General features: G+C 34.7%; 1 protein-coding gene and 1 long non-coding RNA gene across 2 annotated transcripts; both read left to right on the forward strand.

Annotated features, from left to right (window-relative positions):
* The first annotated feature begins 1,092 nt into the window (after positions 1-1,092).
* On the forward strand, positions 1,093-8,975 carry LOC105442216 (peptidase inhibitor 16-like). The gene is made up of 3 exons (XM_030982562.1): positions 1,093-1,290; positions 8,343-8,543; positions 8,877-8,975. Exons 1-3 carry the CDS (start codon positions 1,093-1,095, stop codon positions 8,973-8,975), a joined length of 498 nt encoding a protein of 165 aa, XP_030838422.1.
* Positions 8,976-13,769: 4,794 nt separating this feature from the next.
* Positions 13,770-16,778, forward strand: LOC115922591. The gene is made up of 4 exons (XR_004063493.1): positions 13,770-14,029; positions 15,465-15,558; positions 15,985-16,124; positions 16,679-16,778. It is a non-coding gene; the product is annotated as an uncharacterized LOC115922591 (long non-coding RNA).
* Positions 16,779-19,933: the final 3,155 nt, after the last annotated feature.

Below are 19,933 nucleotides of genomic sequence, written 5' to 3' on the forward strand. Positions count from 1 at the left end.
ACAAAAATTATGAAAGTCTAAACTGACTCAGTGAATCCATCATTTTCAAATGAAATTGAAGAAAAAAAAGGGTTATGGAAAATTTAAGGGACCATATGGTATTCAATGTCACAAAATGAATATTCAGATTGGATTCCGAAGGACATATGAAAGTCTATTCTGACTCGGTGAATCAATCATTTTGTAATGAAATTGAGAAAAAAGGGTGATGGAATATTAAAGGTTAAATTCCAAAAGCATTTGAAAGATAATACTAATTTAGAACTTCCTTTAAAAAAAAGGGGGGGGGGCTTGAAAATGTCTTTAAGTGGGAAAATAACGACTATTAGTTGTCGAATCGACTTAAGAGCTATAGAGCCAGTAAGTAATAGTCTGATTTTCAGACCATTGTACAGAATGGTTGTACGTTTTATGCTGCGCAAAGATTCAATCAGTTTAATTTTGGCCATTACAAGAAGTGGGTTGTTGACAAATGCTCATGTACCCTTTACAGCTCATTTTATGTATGTTATAACCAATGAAGAAGAAAAGGCCAGTCACTCGCTCATTATTGTCTGACATTGAATTCTAGCAAGTTAACTGGTTTCCTTGCATAGTTAGAATATCAGGACAGTGCTAACGTTTAAACTCCACAGATAGGACATACACGACATATTCATAATTCCTGCAAAGTTCTACATAATTTGATGTTAGCTGCAAAAGGGTTATGGAATATCAAAGGGACCATACAGTATTCAATGTCACATATTCATAATTCCTGCAAAGTTCTACATAATTTGATGTTAGTTGCAAAAGGGTTATGGAATATCAAAGGGACCATACGGTATTCAATGTCACAAAAAAAAAATATTCATATTGGATTCCGAAGGACATATGAAAGTCATAATGCAAGCACGTGCCCCCGCCCCCATCTCTCTCTCTCTCTCTCTCCTCAAAGTCCTTGTAGTAATGTCTTCGTTAATGGAATTTTCTCTCACTATCACGCATATTATTAATTAATCTTCTGAATTTGAAATTGCCTTTCTCCGGGACCGGGAGTAGGTTACCAGCCCTAATATAAACGTTAGCATCCCAAGAGCTGTTTCATATTATATGAGCAGTGTCTACCTATACCTACACGCCACGCCACACCACATCATCATCATGATCTGTGCATTGAGTCTCGTGCTTGTTTTGGCAGTCTTACAGGGTGGTAATGGACTCACCGACGATGAGAAATCACAAATCGTGGCTCGACATAACCAGTACCGTACTAATGTACAACCACGTGCTGCAAACATGTTAGCTCTGGTAAGTTTTTATATATACGATACTTGCTGATTTTGCGACACCTGCACTTGCTCTTGCGAAACTGGCGCTATGTCAATTTCCTACACTGACCGAATTCGTAACACTGGACCAACATTATACCAAATAACTAAAACGAAGTGTTTCTCGTCTCTGCCCGCCTCCTTTTCGGCCGCTGCCTCCTTTTTCTTTTTTTCTTTCACTATTTACTATTTAAAGCCACACACAAAAAAATCCACAAAAAAAAAGCCATCAACTTTTTTTTTTTAACAGCTTGTGATATACATTTTGTTTAAATAGCTTCTAAAGTGATACAAATCATTGTTTTGTCATACATTGCATCAGCATACTCACATAGCACAATATGTGTGAATAAAAAGGCTTGGCAAGCTATAATCAGCATGGCAGCCGTCTTGGGAAAAATTGCAAATTAGTAAATAGCAATGCCCTGCCTCCTCCTTGTGTTTAAATGTCCGGACGAGAAACACATTATTTTTCTTATTTGGCATCATACCTTATCCTAACCATTTTCAAGATTTGCGGAGAGAGGCACAAACAAATTTGTTAAAATTGATAATAATGATAATAATAATATTAACAATAATAATAAATACATTTATACAGTACTATTATTATTATTGTTATTGTTGTTATCATTATTACATGTATTATCATTATTATTATTATCATGCAGAGAGGCCTTATCAGCAAAAATGCTGTTATTCCCTATACAGTGCATGAATTCTCTCGTCTACGGCCGATTGTCAACGAAACGGAGTTAAGTCTTTTGTTAATTCCGTTTGTTGCTACGGCAGGCAGCCAGTGAAAACGAATTCGTTTGATAAAATTATGAAAATGCAAGCGCTACTGTAAACGAACAGAACTTTGCTATTCCTAGCTCTTTCCTGACTGAGGTGTCATATGAAAGGGCAGAAACTCAACTTTTTAGAAATTTGATTTTCTCTTTGAAATTCAGATACCGTCCGCCAAATGACTTTTTGGTTTCCTCTCTTCAAATTCATTTTAATAACTCATGCGTGAAATATGCATCATATGAGTTCCATCAAATGAAAGAGGAGGATCTAAGCTTTATAAATATGTGTCGTTTATCAATTATAATTGTGATTAAGTTATGATAAAACATGAATAATTCTCGGTTTCGTTTTTTCTGGGACGCACTGTATAGGACCCTAGATAGTTATTATAACCCCAGCAATTGGCAAGTACCCATTACATTATAATACATACGGTTGTGGATAGCCCTGCTCAGCAATGGGAACATGCTATCGCTGGTTTTCAGAGGGTTCCAAAGCAACGCATAGTACACAATATACGAACAGTAAAATATAATTTAACAAAGTTTAAACGATATCCCCCAAAAAAACAAATGGCTATGTAATATTAATAAGGATAGTGCTTGTTAATCTCCGACTCTATAGGGCAGAAATTTTCGATTTAAATATATTGACACTGGTAGAAGATTTAACATCAATTGGAAGAGCATTAAACGCCTTTGCATACAATTTATATTTGAATGACCTATTCAAAGATTTTGTTGGTGGCTTTGGTAATCGTATATTTATTTCCGAAGCGGGAAGGGTAGGGGTGAGTTACAGGCTCAAATTTATTTTTCTAAATAAGGCAGGGATTAAGTCATTCAATATTATTTTTAATTTTATTACAGCAGAGTGATCATGTCTTCTTTTTACTAAGAATTGCCAGTCTATTAAGGCGTTTGTAACTCAAGAACCAAAACATGGGATTCACGAACAATTTTCGTAGACTTGCAAAAAGCCTTTGATATGGTTGATCACCTAATCCTTGTATCTAAACTTGAATCTATGGGTGTAATTGGTGTAGAATTACAGTGGTTCAAACACTATTTATCAAACAGAAGAATAAGAACTTCGGTAAATAATGTCCTTTCTGATGAAAGATTAACTACGAAAGGTGTGCCGCAAGGTTCTTTACTAGGGCCCCAAGTTCATTATTTTTATAAATGACATCAATTCTGCTTTCAACACCCGCAAGGTCCATCTTTATGCAGATGATACGGCCATTTATTATTCACATAAAAATACAAAAGTGATGGAAAATGTTTTAAATAAAGAAATTAATAGCCTTGATGCGTGGATGAATAAAAACAACTTAAAGATCAATTACGACAAAACTGTATGCATGTTACTTGGAACACATAACATACTTAAAAAACAACCGCTTTTGAATATCAAAATCAAAGAACAACAGTTGTCCCAAGTAAAGAGCTTTAAATATCTCGGTGTATATGTGGATGAAAAATTAAAATGGGATGTTCACATTAAACAGACGTGTAACAAACTAAGTAAGATGGTTAGTTATTTATGTAGACTAAGACAATTTGTGAATATGTCTGAATTGAAATTAATCTATAATTCCATCATATTACCTCACTTTGATTACGGGGATGTAGTATGGCAATCTGCCTGCAGTAACAGTTTAATACAACTCCAAAAAATTCAAAATAGGGCCGGTAGAATCATACTAAAAGTTAACCCTTATTCGCATACTTCTACCAGTCAAATTCATAGCTGTCTTGGTTGGCAAATGAAACGTGAAAGGCAACAAATCCATTTATTACTCCTAACTTACAAAACATTACATAACATGACCCCTGAATATTTGAAAGACATGTTTGAATTTAAACCCTCTCCATACTCCCTTCGTAATGCACATAACCTCTCTTTATCTAAGCCAAGAACTAATTATTGTAAAAGAACTTTTGTGTACAGAGCTTCTTTTCAATATAATAAATTATCCCCTGATTTGCGTCAACTACCCACTTTTGCCACCTTTAAGACTAACCTAAACAGACTGTAATCACCTTGTTGTTGTACCTCTTTAAGTATGTTGATATGTTGTTTGTTTCGTTTTGTTTTTGTTTTTGTTTTTTGTTTTTTTAAGTTTGTTCTTTAAGTATTTGTATTATGTTTTCGACTGATACTTTGTAATTATTTATTTTGTTAATTTTTAATATTATGTATATTTTGCATATTGTAAACTGGCCCCATGGAAGACCAGCAGCAACAATTATAGTTGCAGCTGAAAATGGGCTACCAGCCGTATTTTGTATTTGTATCTGATTTTATTATACGGAAATAAAAATAACAACAAGGTTTTATTCTTAATATTCTGTGATATTTGTAGTTTATCTGTATATTTCTTAATAGCTGAGTTATAAAATGATATCACCATAATCAGATTGAGGAAGAATTAGTGATTATTTTGTAAATTAATTTAAAAAACAAACTCAATTAACGAACGTCTTAATCTTCCAAGAAAGCTTACCGTTTTCCTAATCTTTTTCAAAATAGTTTCAATATGCAACTTCCTATTTCAATTTTCATCACATATCAGACCGAGGTACTTAAAATGCCGAACTTGATTTTAAGGAGTGTTGTGTAAGGAAACACTTTATACAGTTTGCTTTGACATCATTATGGTTGCTTCCTAACAGGATACAATACAACTTTCTGACAATTGCACTTAAAGGTACTATGTCCCATTTGCAGGCCAAAAAATGAAAAGGTTAAATTCCAACGGCATTTGAAAGATAATACTAATTTAGAACTTTCCTAAAAAAGTATTAGTTGTCGAATCGACTTAAGAGCTTATAGCCAGTAAGTAATAGTCTGATTTTCAGACCATGGTACCGAATAGTCATACGTTTTATGCCGCGCAAAGGTTCAATCAGTTTAATTTTGGCCATTACAAGAAGTGGGTTATTGATGCAGACAAATGCTCATGTACCCTTTACAGGTCATTTTATGTATGTTATTACCAAAGAAGAAAAAATCCAGTCAGTCACTCAATAGTGTCTGACCTTGAATTCTAGCAAGTAAACGGGTTTCCTTTCATAATTTGAATATTAGGACACTGCTAACATTTAAATTTCACACATAGGACATACATGACATATTCATGACTCCTGCAAAGTTCTACAGAATTTGCATGTAGGGTAGGTGTAGGGAATTGGAGACCACCTAGCTTGAACCCATCACAGTCTGTCCGTGTTGGCTCCAATATTGCTATAGCGCCATTTGTGGCCTTTAACAACACTAGTGCATATATCCAATTATTTTCGAAGACTACAAATGCGTTCTTTCTCCGAGAAAATTTGCATAATTGACCAAGATAACCACTTTTGATCGTAAAATTTTGCTCTGATATAAAAACACAATTTTCATTAAATGTTGTGGTGTATGCAGATTTTTAGGGGTGGCTCTTAAAAAGTAGTTTTAAAAGGAAGTTTATGAAGTGTGCCAACCATCACAGAAAACTTATGGTCATTGTGTGTTGTGAATGGGTGTTGCAATGCACATTATGAATGGTGTCTGATCAGAAATGTGTGTAGGCAATGGGGGACGCCAGGTCCAAGATGGGGTCGTTGGTTGTGAATGTCGAGTATGCCGAGGACAGTCAATGACCCGATGCTGGTTGGTTAATTGAACTTTATTTATTCTACATTTGACATTAAAAAAAACAGTTTAAATTCTTTCTTTTTTCTTTTTTTATACAGGCGTATAAGAGTAGATTTCACAGCAAAAAAAATAAAAAAATAATTCAAATCAAGTATAATGTACGGAAAATAAGTACGAAATTTCGAAATATATAGATAAGACAGGCAAGGTAAAAAAAAAAAAGTAAAATGTGGAGAGCCTTAATAAAAAGCATATCTTGCATGTGAATAGGCTCCCGAACCGAGTAACACAATATATTAGGTGTGACTTTAAAAGGTATTATACGAGGCGAAAACGGAGTAGTATAGTATGAGATTCTAGAGACGTACAAGGAGAGTGAATTTGAGAAGAAAAGAAAAATAGAATAAAGAGTAAAGAAAATAATATAATAATGATAATTAGGAGAAGGTGAATAAGGGAAGAAAGGAGAAGAAGAGGAAGACGACAAAGAAGTGGAAGGAGAAGAGGCAGAAGAAGAAGAGAAAGCAAATTGATGAAATCAATGGCATTGTAAACTAACATATTTTGGGCCACATTGTTAAAAGATCGTTTCAAAATTACAATAAGTTCTTTGGCTGCATGTATCTCTTTCAAACAGTGTTTGAATTAACTATAACAATCCCATTTCCATTCAAATTGTATTTAAAATGTCTTGATTTGTAACTTCACATGTAGGTAATGAGAGACCTTTGGTGATGACGTCATTAATCATTGTTATCTTATTAATCAGTTACATCATGACCACAATTTTGTTACCAAACAAAGAGAGGAGTTACTGAAGAGAATACAAAACTTTCTGTATGTGTAACATTTTTCATGTTTATGTTAATTATGCAAATGTGCTTAAGGGTCTCCAATTCCCTAGACCTACCCTAATTGTACTTGAAACAATCAACCAAGTCGTTTATATAAATAATAAAAAAAACAGAGGTAGCATACTGTGAACCATTTTGGGACTCCACATGTTATAACAGATTCAAATGAAAGCTCGGAATTTACAAATATCTGACATACTGGCCCGAATTCACAAAGGAGGTTTGTCGACAAACCGAGGTTTATGTACGTCATATGACGCGTTTTGACGCGTATTTTACAAACCTGGTTTGTAAATAACAAAAGGAGGTTTGTCGAAACAAAAGGAGGTTTGTCGACAAACCGAGGTTTGTCGACAAACCTCCTTTGTGAATTCGGGCCGTATGCATAAAGACAAGCAATTGCTTATAAGCAAATGCTTTAAGCAAAAGCAAGAGCTGGTCAAGCAAAAGGGCAAGTTCAAGCAATTGCTTAAATTCGTATGCACAAGCTTTTGCTTGTGCTGAAACCTTTTGCTTGCACTGCCTAAGCAATTGCTTATGTGTTGGACAAAGGATCGTTACGGTTGTGCGAACATCGCACAGTAGGACAACGACGCTTCGTGCCCGACCTGGCAGCAGTATTTTTTTATTACGCAAATAGGGGGAAAACAGCGCAGAGCATCAGGGGGGTTTCTGTGTAGATCGATGGACAAAAATTGCCGTAAAAAGTCTAAAATAACAGGAATTTGATTAGATATGAAATCACAACATAACCTCTGGAATATGGAGCTTGAAACGGTATGAAAATTTAATCCTTACACGAGAATGCCCTGAGTAAGCAAGAGCTCAAGCTGGTCCGGAGGTGCTTGAAAAAACGCAAGCAATTGCTTATCAAGACAAGTAAAAGGTTTGTTTTATACATACGGTTTTAAGCAATTGCTTGTTTGGTAAGCATTTGCTTACGAGTAGTAAGCAATTGTTTGTGCTTGTAAGCAAAAGCTTTTGCTTATAAGCAATTGCTTGTTTGTGTGCATACCGATTCAAGCAAAAGGCTAGCACAAGCAATTGCTTGTTTTTATGCATACGGCCCATTATGTCTGTCATATAACTTTTCAAATTTGCACAAGGGATACCAGTAATTCTTTTTTTATAAGCTTCATTATCCAAATATCGCAATTTACCGTTCAAAAGCTTTTTTAAGTCAACGAAAACAGCACTCGCATACTAATTTGTATTGATTGCCTAAAGTCAGTGCTATCTTCATGAATGTATATACTATGAGCAAATAAAATGGCACTCTTAAGATTTTCCTTTTTTCAACAGATCCTTTCTTCTCTTTTTTGACGATCTTCCCCAGTTTCTCTCTTTCCGTTTCTCTTTTTCTGTTCTTACTTTATTATGAAAATCATTTGTTTATGATTATTATCATTATGCAAGAGTTTCATCAGGATGGCTGTAATAACGATTTTAAAGTTCTTTTATCGCAGCCAAAAAGAAAATTTACCTGTAACTGTTTCGATGTCTATATAGTTTATTATCATTTTGAAGTGCAATATGTTGAACAATTCTTCTTCACTTCTTATCCCATTTTCATTCCTTAATTTGTCAGTTTGTGTGAATTTATTCTTTTATATAATTTTGAGCAATGCAACTATGTAATCTTTGTATGTAACAATCGTTGGACTTTAAACAAACAAAAAAAATTACTTTCAATGAAGCGACATAAAAGAAATACAAGTATAATTGCCTCGTTCTCTGATTACAGCGATGGAACGATGAGCTTGCAAATACAGCGCAGTCGCGGGCTAACCGATGCGAATGGAGAGTATGGGGTAAAGGCATGAGCGCCTCCCGTGGGCTCGTCGACACAAATTTGGTTTCGTTTGTGGATTGGTGGAATATTGCGAAGAGAGCTTATAACTTCGAAGACAACACCTGTGCCGAGAATTGTTATTCTTACACTCGGGTAAGTTTCAAAGCTCAAAATCTGTTCTAGCCATTGACAATACATACAATTAACAACGAAATTATTCATACCCTTACCAAGTTTGGTCATTTTCAAGTTTGTGAAAAGAAAAGAAAAAATCTTTTTTCTTTCTTATTTATGTTTCCTGAAAATATGACAAATTGCAGCTTCTATCTAAAAGTATTCAACAAAGACCCAAATTCAACCAGTCCGCCTTTAACTCTTCAGTTACGAAAAACACACAAAAACATTCAATCAAAAGTTTGTAATTATTTTTATTATCATTATTATTATCATTATCCTTATATATATGTTTCATTTGGGTACAAACAGATGGTGCGGGCTACAACTTCTCTCGTTGGATGTGGCATGACTCAATGTGAACGTGAATTTGCGTACAAAGTATTCGTCTGTATGTACGGAACAAGGTAATTTATTGTCATCATGGCATGATCATTGTTCCCATTTTTATCGGGGATATTGACACACACACACACGCACGCACACAAACGCATACACTTTTAAACAAGGTTCTAGTTTATAAATATATATATATATATATATATATATATATAAAAGTGCGAGAATTCTAAACTCTGACATGACAACGGGTGTTCCAGAATATGTCGGTGTGAAGAAAATGTTCTAGGAACGTAAGACGTAGCTGTACTTTACTATTTTATTACGAGCTTTCGGCTTGTGAGGCCTTCTTTAGGTTCTGAAGTGCAAACACATACAAAAACAAATACATTGTATGAACAAATATACATGGCATATAAACTTAATATCACTCAATCATAGTCGAGCATCATGAACATAGTAAAAATTAGTACGAGAAATACTTTCGGAATAAACTTAGAAATGATTATGCAAATTCAAAGTGTTTTACCTTGCTCTAAAATGGCGATCTTTATACCTACATCAATGAAACTTGGCAGACACATGTATCCGTATACGTGACAACTGTCTGCCAAGTTTAGTAAATTGTAATGCCCTCTTCGCAAAGTTATCGCCAAAAATGATGAATTTACTATGCATTACGTAATAGCGCGTTTGATGCTTGCAATGAAGTGCCCTTTCGAATGATACCAAGTATGGTATATGTTCACACAGAAAATTGTGAGTAAATCGCATTTGAACAAGGGTCACTATACGAATTCCGCCGAGTTTCCGCCCGATTATAACACTTATCGGCCATGACGTCATTTTTCAGACTGCTTTTCGCCCACTAAACGTCCTTTTTTTCCTTGAAAAACCTCAAAGCCGGATTTTTAAAATTGGTCAAGGGGGTCATTTAAGACGCCATTTTGTCCTATAAATCTTTTTTGCATCACGTGTTTCGATAGGATTATCATAGAAAAAAAGAGTGGTTTACAATAACAGCCATGACATTTTCTTTCCAATGAATACGTCCCATAAAGAGACATAAAGAGAGAGAGAAAAAAAAAATTAAGTCCGGTCATAATACAGATCCTGTACGTTTTCCGCCCATGCATTACACGCATTGTCTATAGGGCAAATCGGGTTCACGCTTTTGGACCCAGAACGATCTTTATTTTTCTTGAAATTTTATAGGCACATTTTAAGTGGCCAAGTGCAGAGCATCTCGAGGCCGGATTTTTAAAATCGTCAAGCATGACATTAAATGCTATTTCATACTCTGCGTATTAACTAGTCCGAAAGATGCTCTTTCGTTTGACACGTAAAAACATGGCGTCATTGCACGCACATCGTTCTGACACGATTGCATTTCTAGTTAATGAGTTGAAGTCTTGATATTGAATGTTTTTTTATAATTATCTTCCAGTGGTGACGAAACCCGTCGCCCATACGAATCCGGTTTGCCCTGTTCTAGTTGCCCTGAAAGTGAAGGAGTTACATATAGCTGCGATAATAATCTTTGCACCTGTAAGTATTCAATTCAATTAAGTTCAATTCAATTCAATCAAGATTTATTTAAAGGGGAAGTCAACCCTGGGATTGAGTTGGTATTGAGAAAAGCAAAACAATGAGAGAAATAGATTAGTGACAATTAGAGCAATATCCGATTAAATTAGAAAAGTTATGAATGTTGAAGGTGTCATCAGTGGGAAACAAATTGGCAACACTGGGACGTATCATGCGAGCTCCTCTCCAATTCTCTCTGTACAGAAAATTTCATAAACTTTAATTTTCTTAGTAATTGTTGACAGAATATTAATTGTCATACATATAATATGCTAATGTCATAATATGCAAATTGAAATTTTGAGTTCGGAGGCCATTATGATGACGTCATGAGTTAATTGAAGGCCAAATGAGACATGAAATCATATCTCCTATTCATACTCTATCAAAATATGAAGAAAACAAATGAGGTCACCATGAATCCTAAAGAGCTACAATGGATTTTGTATAGGCATGTTTTTGCCCATATATGCTATGTTATACAAGAGCTCGCACGCAAGGACATGTATCTTAAACGGACGCTCATTCCATTATTAATGGTCAGAAAAAGGTGAACAAGGTATCAAAATGCTTGGAAAATGTGCCAAATATAATGACAAATTCGGCGATTCTATGTTGCATAATGCCAGTGCGTGCGGGTACGCGCGTAAACGCGCACGCAGAAGTGCGCGCGAGCAAATTTTTCAAATGCCTAAAATGACCTGTTTCGTACTCTTGTTTAATAGTTAAGTGATATTTAAACGTCTTTGGATTTTGAGCATTTTTTAATTTTGACGCACGCGTACGCGCGCGTCATGACCTTTATGCAAAGACGTTTAAATAAGGGTGCGTTCAATCGAATTTTCGAAGCTAGAATCACAAACATGAATCACAAATCAAAACGCCATTACAAACAACAAGGTCACTGCGGTTAGCGTTCAAGCGATTTTTTTATCAACGCTGATTCTAGCTCATTTCGAGCCCAGCCACTGCGGATCACACTTGCAGTTTGACCCAGGAAGTAAAGGTCAACTTCGGCGCGCGCTTTTTGGAATTGTTTACGGCCGACTGTCGACTGCTGTTTTGAGCATAGATCGCAATAATAAAACAAAGAATGAGAAGGTGATGGAAGGAAGAAACAAAAAATAACATAAGGAAAGACAGAAAGAGAAAGTGATAGAGTTATTAAAACAAAGAATAACGTAAGAGAATGTGATATAAGGAAGAAACAAGAATGACATAAGGAAAGGCAGAAAGAGAAAGTGATAGAATGCTTAAAACAAAGAATTACATAAGAAAAGGTGGTAGAAGTAAAAAAAACAAAGAATAACATAAGAATAGAAGGAAGAAACAAACAATAACAAAAGAGAAAGTGATAGAATAATTATAAAAACAAAGAATAACATTATGAAAGACAAAAAGAGAAAGTGATAGAAGGAAGAAACTAAGATAACATAAGGAAAGACAGAAAGAGAAAGTGATAGAGTTATTAAAACAAGGAATTACATAAGAAAGGCTGAGAGAAGGAAAAGAACAAAGATTAACATAAGAATAGAAGGAAGAAACAAAGAATAACAAAAGAGAAAGTGATAGAATTATAAAAATAAAGAATAAAATAAGAGAAGGTGATAGAAGGAAAAAAACAACAAAGAATAACATAAGAATAGAAGGAAGAAACAAAGAATAACATAAGGAAAGACAGAAAGAGAAAGTGATAGAATGATTGAAACAAAGAATAACATAAGAGAAAGTGATAGAATTATAACAACAAAGAATAACATAAGAGAAGGTGATATAAGGAAAAAACAAAGAATAACATAAGAATACAAGGAAGAAACAAAGAATAACATAATGAAAGACAAAAAGAGAATGTGATACAAGGAAGAAACAAAGAATAACATAAGGAAAGACAGAAAGAGAAAGTGATAGAATGATTGAAACAAATAATAACATAAGAGAAAGTAATAGAATTATAACAACAAAGAATAACATAAGAGAAGGTGATAGAAGGAAATAACGAAGAATAACATAAGAATAAAAGGAAGAAACAAAGAATAACATAATGAAAGACAAAAAGAGAATATGATACAAGGAAGAAACAAAGAATAACATAAGGAAAGACAGAAAGAGAAAGTGATAGAATGATTGAAACAAAGAATAACATAAGAGAAAGTGACAGAATTATAACAACAAAGAATAACATAAGAATAAAAGGAAGAAACAAAGAATAACATAATGAAAGACAGAAAGAGAAAGTGATAGAATGATTGAAACAAGGAATAACATAAGAGAAAGTGACAGAATTATAACAAAAAAGAATAACATAAGAGAAGGTGATAGAAGGAAATAACGAAGAATAACATAAGAATAAAAGGAAGAAACAAAGAATAACATAATGAAAGACAAAAAGAGAATGTGATACAAGGAAGAAACAAAGAATAACATAAGGAAAGACAGAAAGAGAAAGTGATAGAATGATTGAAACAAAGAATAACATAAGAGAAGGTGATAGAAGGAAAAAACAAAGAATAACATAAGAATAAAAGGAAGAAACAAAGAATAACATAATGAAAGACAAAAAGAGAATGTGATACAAGGAAGAAACAAAGAATAACATAAGGAAAGACAGAAATAGAAAGTGATAGAATGATAAAAACAAAGAATAACATAAGAGAAGTGAGTGAAGGGAAAACCAAAGATTAACATAAGAATAGAAAGAAGAAACAAAGAATAACAAACGAGAAAGTGATAGAATTATAAAAACAAAGAATTACATAAGAAAGGCTGAGAGAAGGAAAAGAACAAAGATTAACATAAAAATAGAAGGAAGAAACAAAGAATAACAAAAGAAAAGTGATAGAAATATAAAAATAAAGAATAACATAAGAGAAGGTGATAGAAGAAAAAAACAAAGAATAACATAAGGAAAGACAGAAAGAGAAAAAGATAGAAGGAAAACAAGGTATAACATAACGGAACAGGCCACGATAAAGAGCATGGTATAGTAAACACAAATTGCATGAAAAGCAGGCGCGCGGTTTTTGCCCAAACCGGAACAGGCTCCGTCATACAATCATGATTGAAAACTCCGTCCGTTCAATCGAATTTTAGCGACCGTGATTCTGCAGAATCACGATTCAAAACGCATCTTTTTCAGCGTTTCATGTTTGTGTTTTCAAAGACGTTTATTTTTACGACCGACGAAAAAATCGCTTGAACGCATTGCGTTTTAAACTAAACGTCTTTAGAAACCGTGATTCTAGGGTGAAAAAGTGTCGATTAAACGCACCCTATAATTACTAGACGGAAAGCAGCACGCGCGGAAACCATGCAGACGAATGTGATTAGGCTCCGCCTCTTTTGGATCATTTGAAGACAAAATAAGCACCCGAGGCGGCTTTTTGATTGGATATGAGCCTCATGAATATGTATTTTATCGATAGTATCGTTTAAGAAACCGGATAATATATTTGACCTCATTGCGTCACTTTAATTATGCAGATTTATGCACGACGCAGGCTACTCGCACAAACTGAGAAGATTTAGTTCATTGAGAATGGGTGAGTAATGGATTGAAATATGAGTAGATTAAGTGAATTTAGTCATCAATTTTGAAAAAGCTGCAATAGTCTTTGTGATCTACGGTAATTTCGTTACAATGTGAGACCGTTCTCAACAGATTTTTGGGGAAAAGACTAGGAAATTATTGCTCTTGAAATTGAACTTTGATTTTCATCGTCATGAAGTAGTTTGACTGCGGTTTGCCGTCATTTCACCCTAGTACTCCAGTTAGGGGCCCTGCCGTTCCGGCAGGCCCACCCTTGGGAATTTCGGTGCTCATCTGCATCAAGATCAAACTTTCTAATCAAGTTTTATTTCAGATTTGATCGTCATCATGAATCTAATTCACCAATCGTCGATTTAATTTAAATCTATATTTAACGTTACACCTTACAATAATCTCTGAAGCATGATTTTTTTTGATAATCCAAGTGGATTAATTCTTGTTAAAATCTTTAGTAGATGTTGACTCAGATGGCTTTACTATCCGTGCCATCCGTTCGCTCAGTTGCATCCGTGTCAACTTTATTTAGACCAAAATTATCTGTGACCATTGATAATCAAACAACTCCAAATCCTATTTCATTTAGATGTAAACCTGGAACTTATTAATAAAAAGTATTAAAAAAACATCAACACTAGGATTTGTTTATTTAATAATTAGATTTTGTGTGGGTCCAGCATGCTTGTCAAGTTATCATTTAGAGTCTAGACCTTGACCTTACTACTAGATCTAGACCCCTATCAGTGGCGTACGCAGGATTTTTTCAAGGGGGAGGGAGGGGGGGGGGGGGGTTAACATTTTGAAATCGGACCAAAAATTTCGCAACGACTCAGCCAGCCACTGAATAAGCATGGGGGGGGGGGGCCGGGGGGTTAGGTCATCCATTTGGAATTTTCTTGTATTAAAAAAAAACAAAACAACAACAACACTAAAAAAGGGGGGGGGGGGTTTCCAGAAAAACATACACATAAAAAAAACTGAAGGTAGGGGGGTTTACCCCACCCCCCCCCCCCTGCGTACGCTTCTGACTCCTGGTATTACTTTTAATATATTAGAGATTTTTTTCTTCTCTGAATTGTGCAGTTCATGTTGATAAATCTATTTGTTTGTGTAAGAGAAGACCCCTTGTCCACAATTATGTTTACTTATGAAGTCCACTTCTTCTTGTCTTAATAAACCAATTCTACTTAAGACTACTTTATATTTATAGGCCATATAAAGCACTTTTTGAGGCACACGTTAAATCTTCCATTTGATTTTACTTTGTACTGTGGTCCATTAAATTGGAATGTTGATTTCCACACTATATTAAAATTAAGGCCAACCATGACATGAAAAATAGCTTTTATGCTAGATCTATTTTTATTTTCTTAAGGAGAAAGGGACGCCTTGATTGTCGTATTGATTTTGCTTTCTTTTTGTTCCAACAGATGGAAACTGATGAAGAGCTGGAAGGAGTTAAATGATGAGTAGACATTACAACATTTCTTATATTTTCAAGATGAAGCTGAAAGTCCCTTGCAGGTAAAATTTTCAGGATATTTAGCACACAAATATTAAACCACCACCTATTAATTCACTAAAAAGGAAATGGAACTAAGTGTATGTTTCAAGTGTGTATAGTGGAGGGAATATTTTATTCTAGTTCTTCCCTTTCTTTGTTTACAAAGGGATTTGTCCTTATTTACAGGAGGTCCTGTGTGTAGAAGAACAATGTCTAATGCACATTCAAAGCACTACATAATAATGATAATGATCATACATGTAGGGTATACACAGGACCCCTCATTACTTTTTTTTTGTAAGTGGTCCTTTCACTTCTTGAGCAATAAAGATGAAGAAGAACACAACATAAGATTAACGAAAGTCTGTTTATACGATGAATTATGGTTGATATGTATCTATTATTATCACTTTTAATTGAAGTACCTACATTGCTTTCTTATGTAGGATTATGCTTCTCTACAGTGGATGGTGAAAGCATGCTGATTGCAAACCCAGGAGAGGAATAAAGAACAGATATTGACAGAATCATATCTAGAGATGTGGGCCTACTGCACTTCATACAAGCAAGTGTGCTAATATACCATGTAGGTACCCCCAATAAACTATTGTAGAACACATTTATCATGCAGAAAGTTATAGATCTGACAATTATTTTTTTCATTGTCCATTGACTTGTAAAAGAATACTTGACTGAATATCACAATTGTGATTTAGATTAAAACTAAAATGTCAATATACATGAAATATAAGTCTACATAACGTATGTTTCAATAGCATTATTTCCTGTACATTCTCTGTTCCACGCTGTTTGGTCATTTTATGTAAACCGAGTACTATTCATTTATGACCACAAGTTTACATTACAAGTACATATTGTACATGTACCAGTATTACTTATTTCATACTTGTCTGATCCAAGCTCCATCAGGCCTATTGTCTTAATGGGATCATCAGAAATAATCTAACATGTGGTCAGTAACTAGTCTTGTAAGAAAAAAATGTTTAGGTTTTCCCACTAGAACCCCAAGTGAATATTAGTCCTTCCTCTTTTTTGTCAGAGCAGGTATCAGGGTGTATGTTATTAGTTGTTGTTTATTTTCTTATACACTGTATCTTATTTCATTTTTCCATTCAACAGACTTGGGTTATCATCACAGCCCTTTCTTCTGAAAACTAGCCTACAACTTCATCGATGAATGCAGAAGACATCTACATGGGACTACGTCTTAAAGATGCCCCCTCATATAATGAAAGAGGACAGTAGAGATGGGTTTAAACTTGAATATTTACATACTATTGATTTATTATTTGTATTATATGTTTGTAGAATACCACATTTAAAAAAAAACTAATGAATTTATCATCTTGTCAACTTTCAAATAATTAAACTAATCATCAATGAATAAACACTAATGACATTTTAACAATGTCAACTACCATCTTATAGGATGAAACTGAGTGCTGGGCAGAAAGAAATTTCCTTGAAATTCGAGAGATAAAGATCTATCAGTCTATATCAAAGATTGAATCAATCAATGATATTTTAATTATAATTATACATGTTGAAATTCATTTACCTCAGTCTATGGACTTCTGTATTGGAAGTTTTGTAGATTATTACATTATTGCTGCTTCAAGTATTGTATGTAAGAAGGTTTGAAAGACAACCCTCTAAATGCACTAAATATGGAAACTGCTAATCATCATTGCCTGTTGTATCCAAACTGCTAATTTTAATAGAATCATGTTTTGATACTTCCTAGCTTAAGAAAACAGGGGGGGGGGGGGCTTGTTATCCTGTTCCTGGTGCTGTTTCTAAATGGACCATGTAACAGGTTGCAAAAGTGTAAACAATATTATATTTGTTGTATGTTTATATTAGAAGGATTTAGAAAATGAAAACGTTTTGAATTATAGAATTACTGTTGCTAGAAGTAATGGCAGTATTGATGTGTAAGGGAAGGGGGTGGTTTTCCCAGTGAAATTAACGGTATACCAATGTCAAATTGATAACAAAGAGAAAACTATTCCTAAAAATAAAATTATAAAGGACATGGGCCTCCCAACTAACTAACCCTGGTACCACTTCTGTTTTTTTTTTTTTTTGTTTTTTTGTTTTTGTTAGAGGGGGGGGGGGGCGCCCCAATTTAAAACTTCCAGTGTTAAATTCCATTGTCTTTAAACAAAAAATATGTCAAGATGTTGAAAAACAATGTTTTACTTTCCGTTTTCAATTCGAATAAAATGATTAACATATTTTCCGATCTCTCTGGTCTCTACATTAAAAATGTTCAAAGCTCCTGCAAAGGCTGCAAAAAGGAAAAGTGAAAATAATCCAAGTGAAATGTGGACAGTAGTGGAATGAATATGGATCAATGGTTGATCGTAGTTGATAACGAGTAAATGTAAATGAATAGTATTACGACTGAAAGTGAGACAGAAAGGAACTGCAACAGGTTGTTCAGTCAAGACAACAAACCGTTAGTTGCAGAAGATAATTTACGAAAGCCAGAGAAAGAGAGAGAAAGGGAATCATTAAGGTACGATGAGAGTGGGTGGAGAGAAACCATCCTCTTTGCCACATAATTTGTTTTTCTAAAATAAGGAAACTTTATACATTAGCATATTTGAAATGTATAATCATAGCCAGAGAATGTGTTGTTATATGGCTTATAGCATGTTTGAGTTAATAAAACAAAAACAGACCCAGTTATTGATAGACTAAAAAGGGAATGAGATCGGATCAGTATTTCTTATTCAATGAAGTTAAGGCCACTCCCCATATTAAAAAACAACAACAACACAACAACGAGAGGTCCACTTCCCGATGCATTCTGGGTACACCAGCTGTTCTTATACTGGTGATCGATAATACAAGTTCGAGCGCGTATTTCACCTAACGGTGATCGCATCAGAATAATCTACGCTGATTCGCTGAATCACTTGCGTTGCTAGCGCGCAGCGTGATGAATAAATTACCCATAATTCCGTACAGTAGATTATTTGACCTCTCTAATTACGCTGATACGCGTATTGTCTTTTACCATGTAGTGAACATCATTCCAGTACACTTTTCGCGGGGAGCATCCTACAGAATGCATAATTCATAAGGCTCATGAATTATGCAAGGGGCTTATTTTGGCTTCTAATGGATCCGGACAAAATGGCGGAGCTTGGGGGGCCTGCCTTTATGTAACCTTTGATGACATGACCTGTTGACCCTTGACCTGAAATATATGTGATATGAATATGAATGACCTTTGCTGATGCATCATGAAGATATGATGGATAATGTGATTTCACAAAATGGCGCCTGGCTGACTTCACGATAACTTGATGACCTTGAAAATATTCTTGTTACGTCTTATGGCAATTATCTATGACTGTGCTAAAATTGAACGAAATTGACTGAAATGATCTTGAGTTATCCTGTTAACAAAAAAGTGAAGAAATAAAGAAAGAATAAATTTAAAGAGATATTCTGTTCATTTACTTCATTTGAATTATGTATTAATAGATTTACAAATAAAGGAATTTATTCCTGAACTGTAATTTGTATTAAGAATGCCATTTTGACTTTTCATGTCACCGCCAATTGAAGATAAATATGTCAAAAGGGACATTATTTTCTCATCCCTTTTATCCCATTTATTGATATAGATATAGAGTCAACGTAGATTACATACCTACCTTTTTTTTTATATAAAGCAATAGCTCCTTGTTCACAAAGACATTATAGATAAAGAACAAACAAGGAAATAGAAAGAAAGAAACATGCCGTCATTGGTGAGGAAAACCTTGGAGATTTTTCTTGACTGACAGTCTCATGCCCAGATTGTAACTATACACTTGTCTAGTGTATGTCCATTCGATAGGAGCATTCGATCCTATTTGCCTATTTGACTACCACTTCCTATATTTTGCCTATAAGTCCCTCTGGGACTTGAGAGTTATGCCATCCCAGATTCAAGTCTGACAGCGTCCAGTGAATATAGTGCTAACCATGCTGCAAAGAGAGGTCGTCTTAACTTGGCCCGAGACGGGAACCTGAATGGAGCCTGGTCTGCACGACCGAGCGATGCCAACCAGTGGATCCAGGTATAAAGAAAATAATTTCTTAAGGACAATTCAGACACGAAACATTTAGGCAACCCTTACTTATATGGCATGGGTTCATATCCCACTGCTGCCACCGTATCAGTAATGAAAGGGTCAACGGTCAAATGATAGGACACAGTAGTCTGTAATAAGGGTCACCCGTCATTTCTATGGCATATTGGTTCATTTTCTACCGCTGACACCAGGTCAACAATGAAAGAGTCACCAATCATTTATATGGCACTTTTCACTTACACTGTTAAAACTGTTTTTATTGGCCACTTTTTGAGGTGAC

Source organism: Strongylocentrotus purpuratus, unplaced genomic scaffold (genome assembly GCF_000002235.5).
Source record: "Strongylocentrotus purpuratus isolate Spur 01 unplaced genomic scaffold, Spur_5.0 spur5_scaffold_12, whole genome shotgun sequence".
NCBI classification, from domain to species: domain Eukaryota; kingdom Metazoa; phylum Echinodermata; class Echinoidea; order Camarodonta; family Strongylocentrotidae; genus Strongylocentrotus; species Strongylocentrotus purpuratus.

Bases quoted from the DNA above. Each gene is read 5' to 3' on its own strand.
- LOC105442216 (XM_030982562.1), top strand. From the start codon at position 1,093: ATGAGCAGTGTCTACCTATACCTACACGCCACGCCACACCACATCATC. The intron at 1,291-8,342 runs GTAAGTTTTTAT...CTCTGATTACAG, and splicing joins CTGCAAACATGTTAGCTCTG to CGATGGAACGATGAGCTTGC. The intron at 8,544-8,876 runs GTAAGTTTCAAA...GGGTACAAACAG, and splicing joins ATTGTTATTCTTACACTCGG to ATGGTGCGGGCTACAACTTC.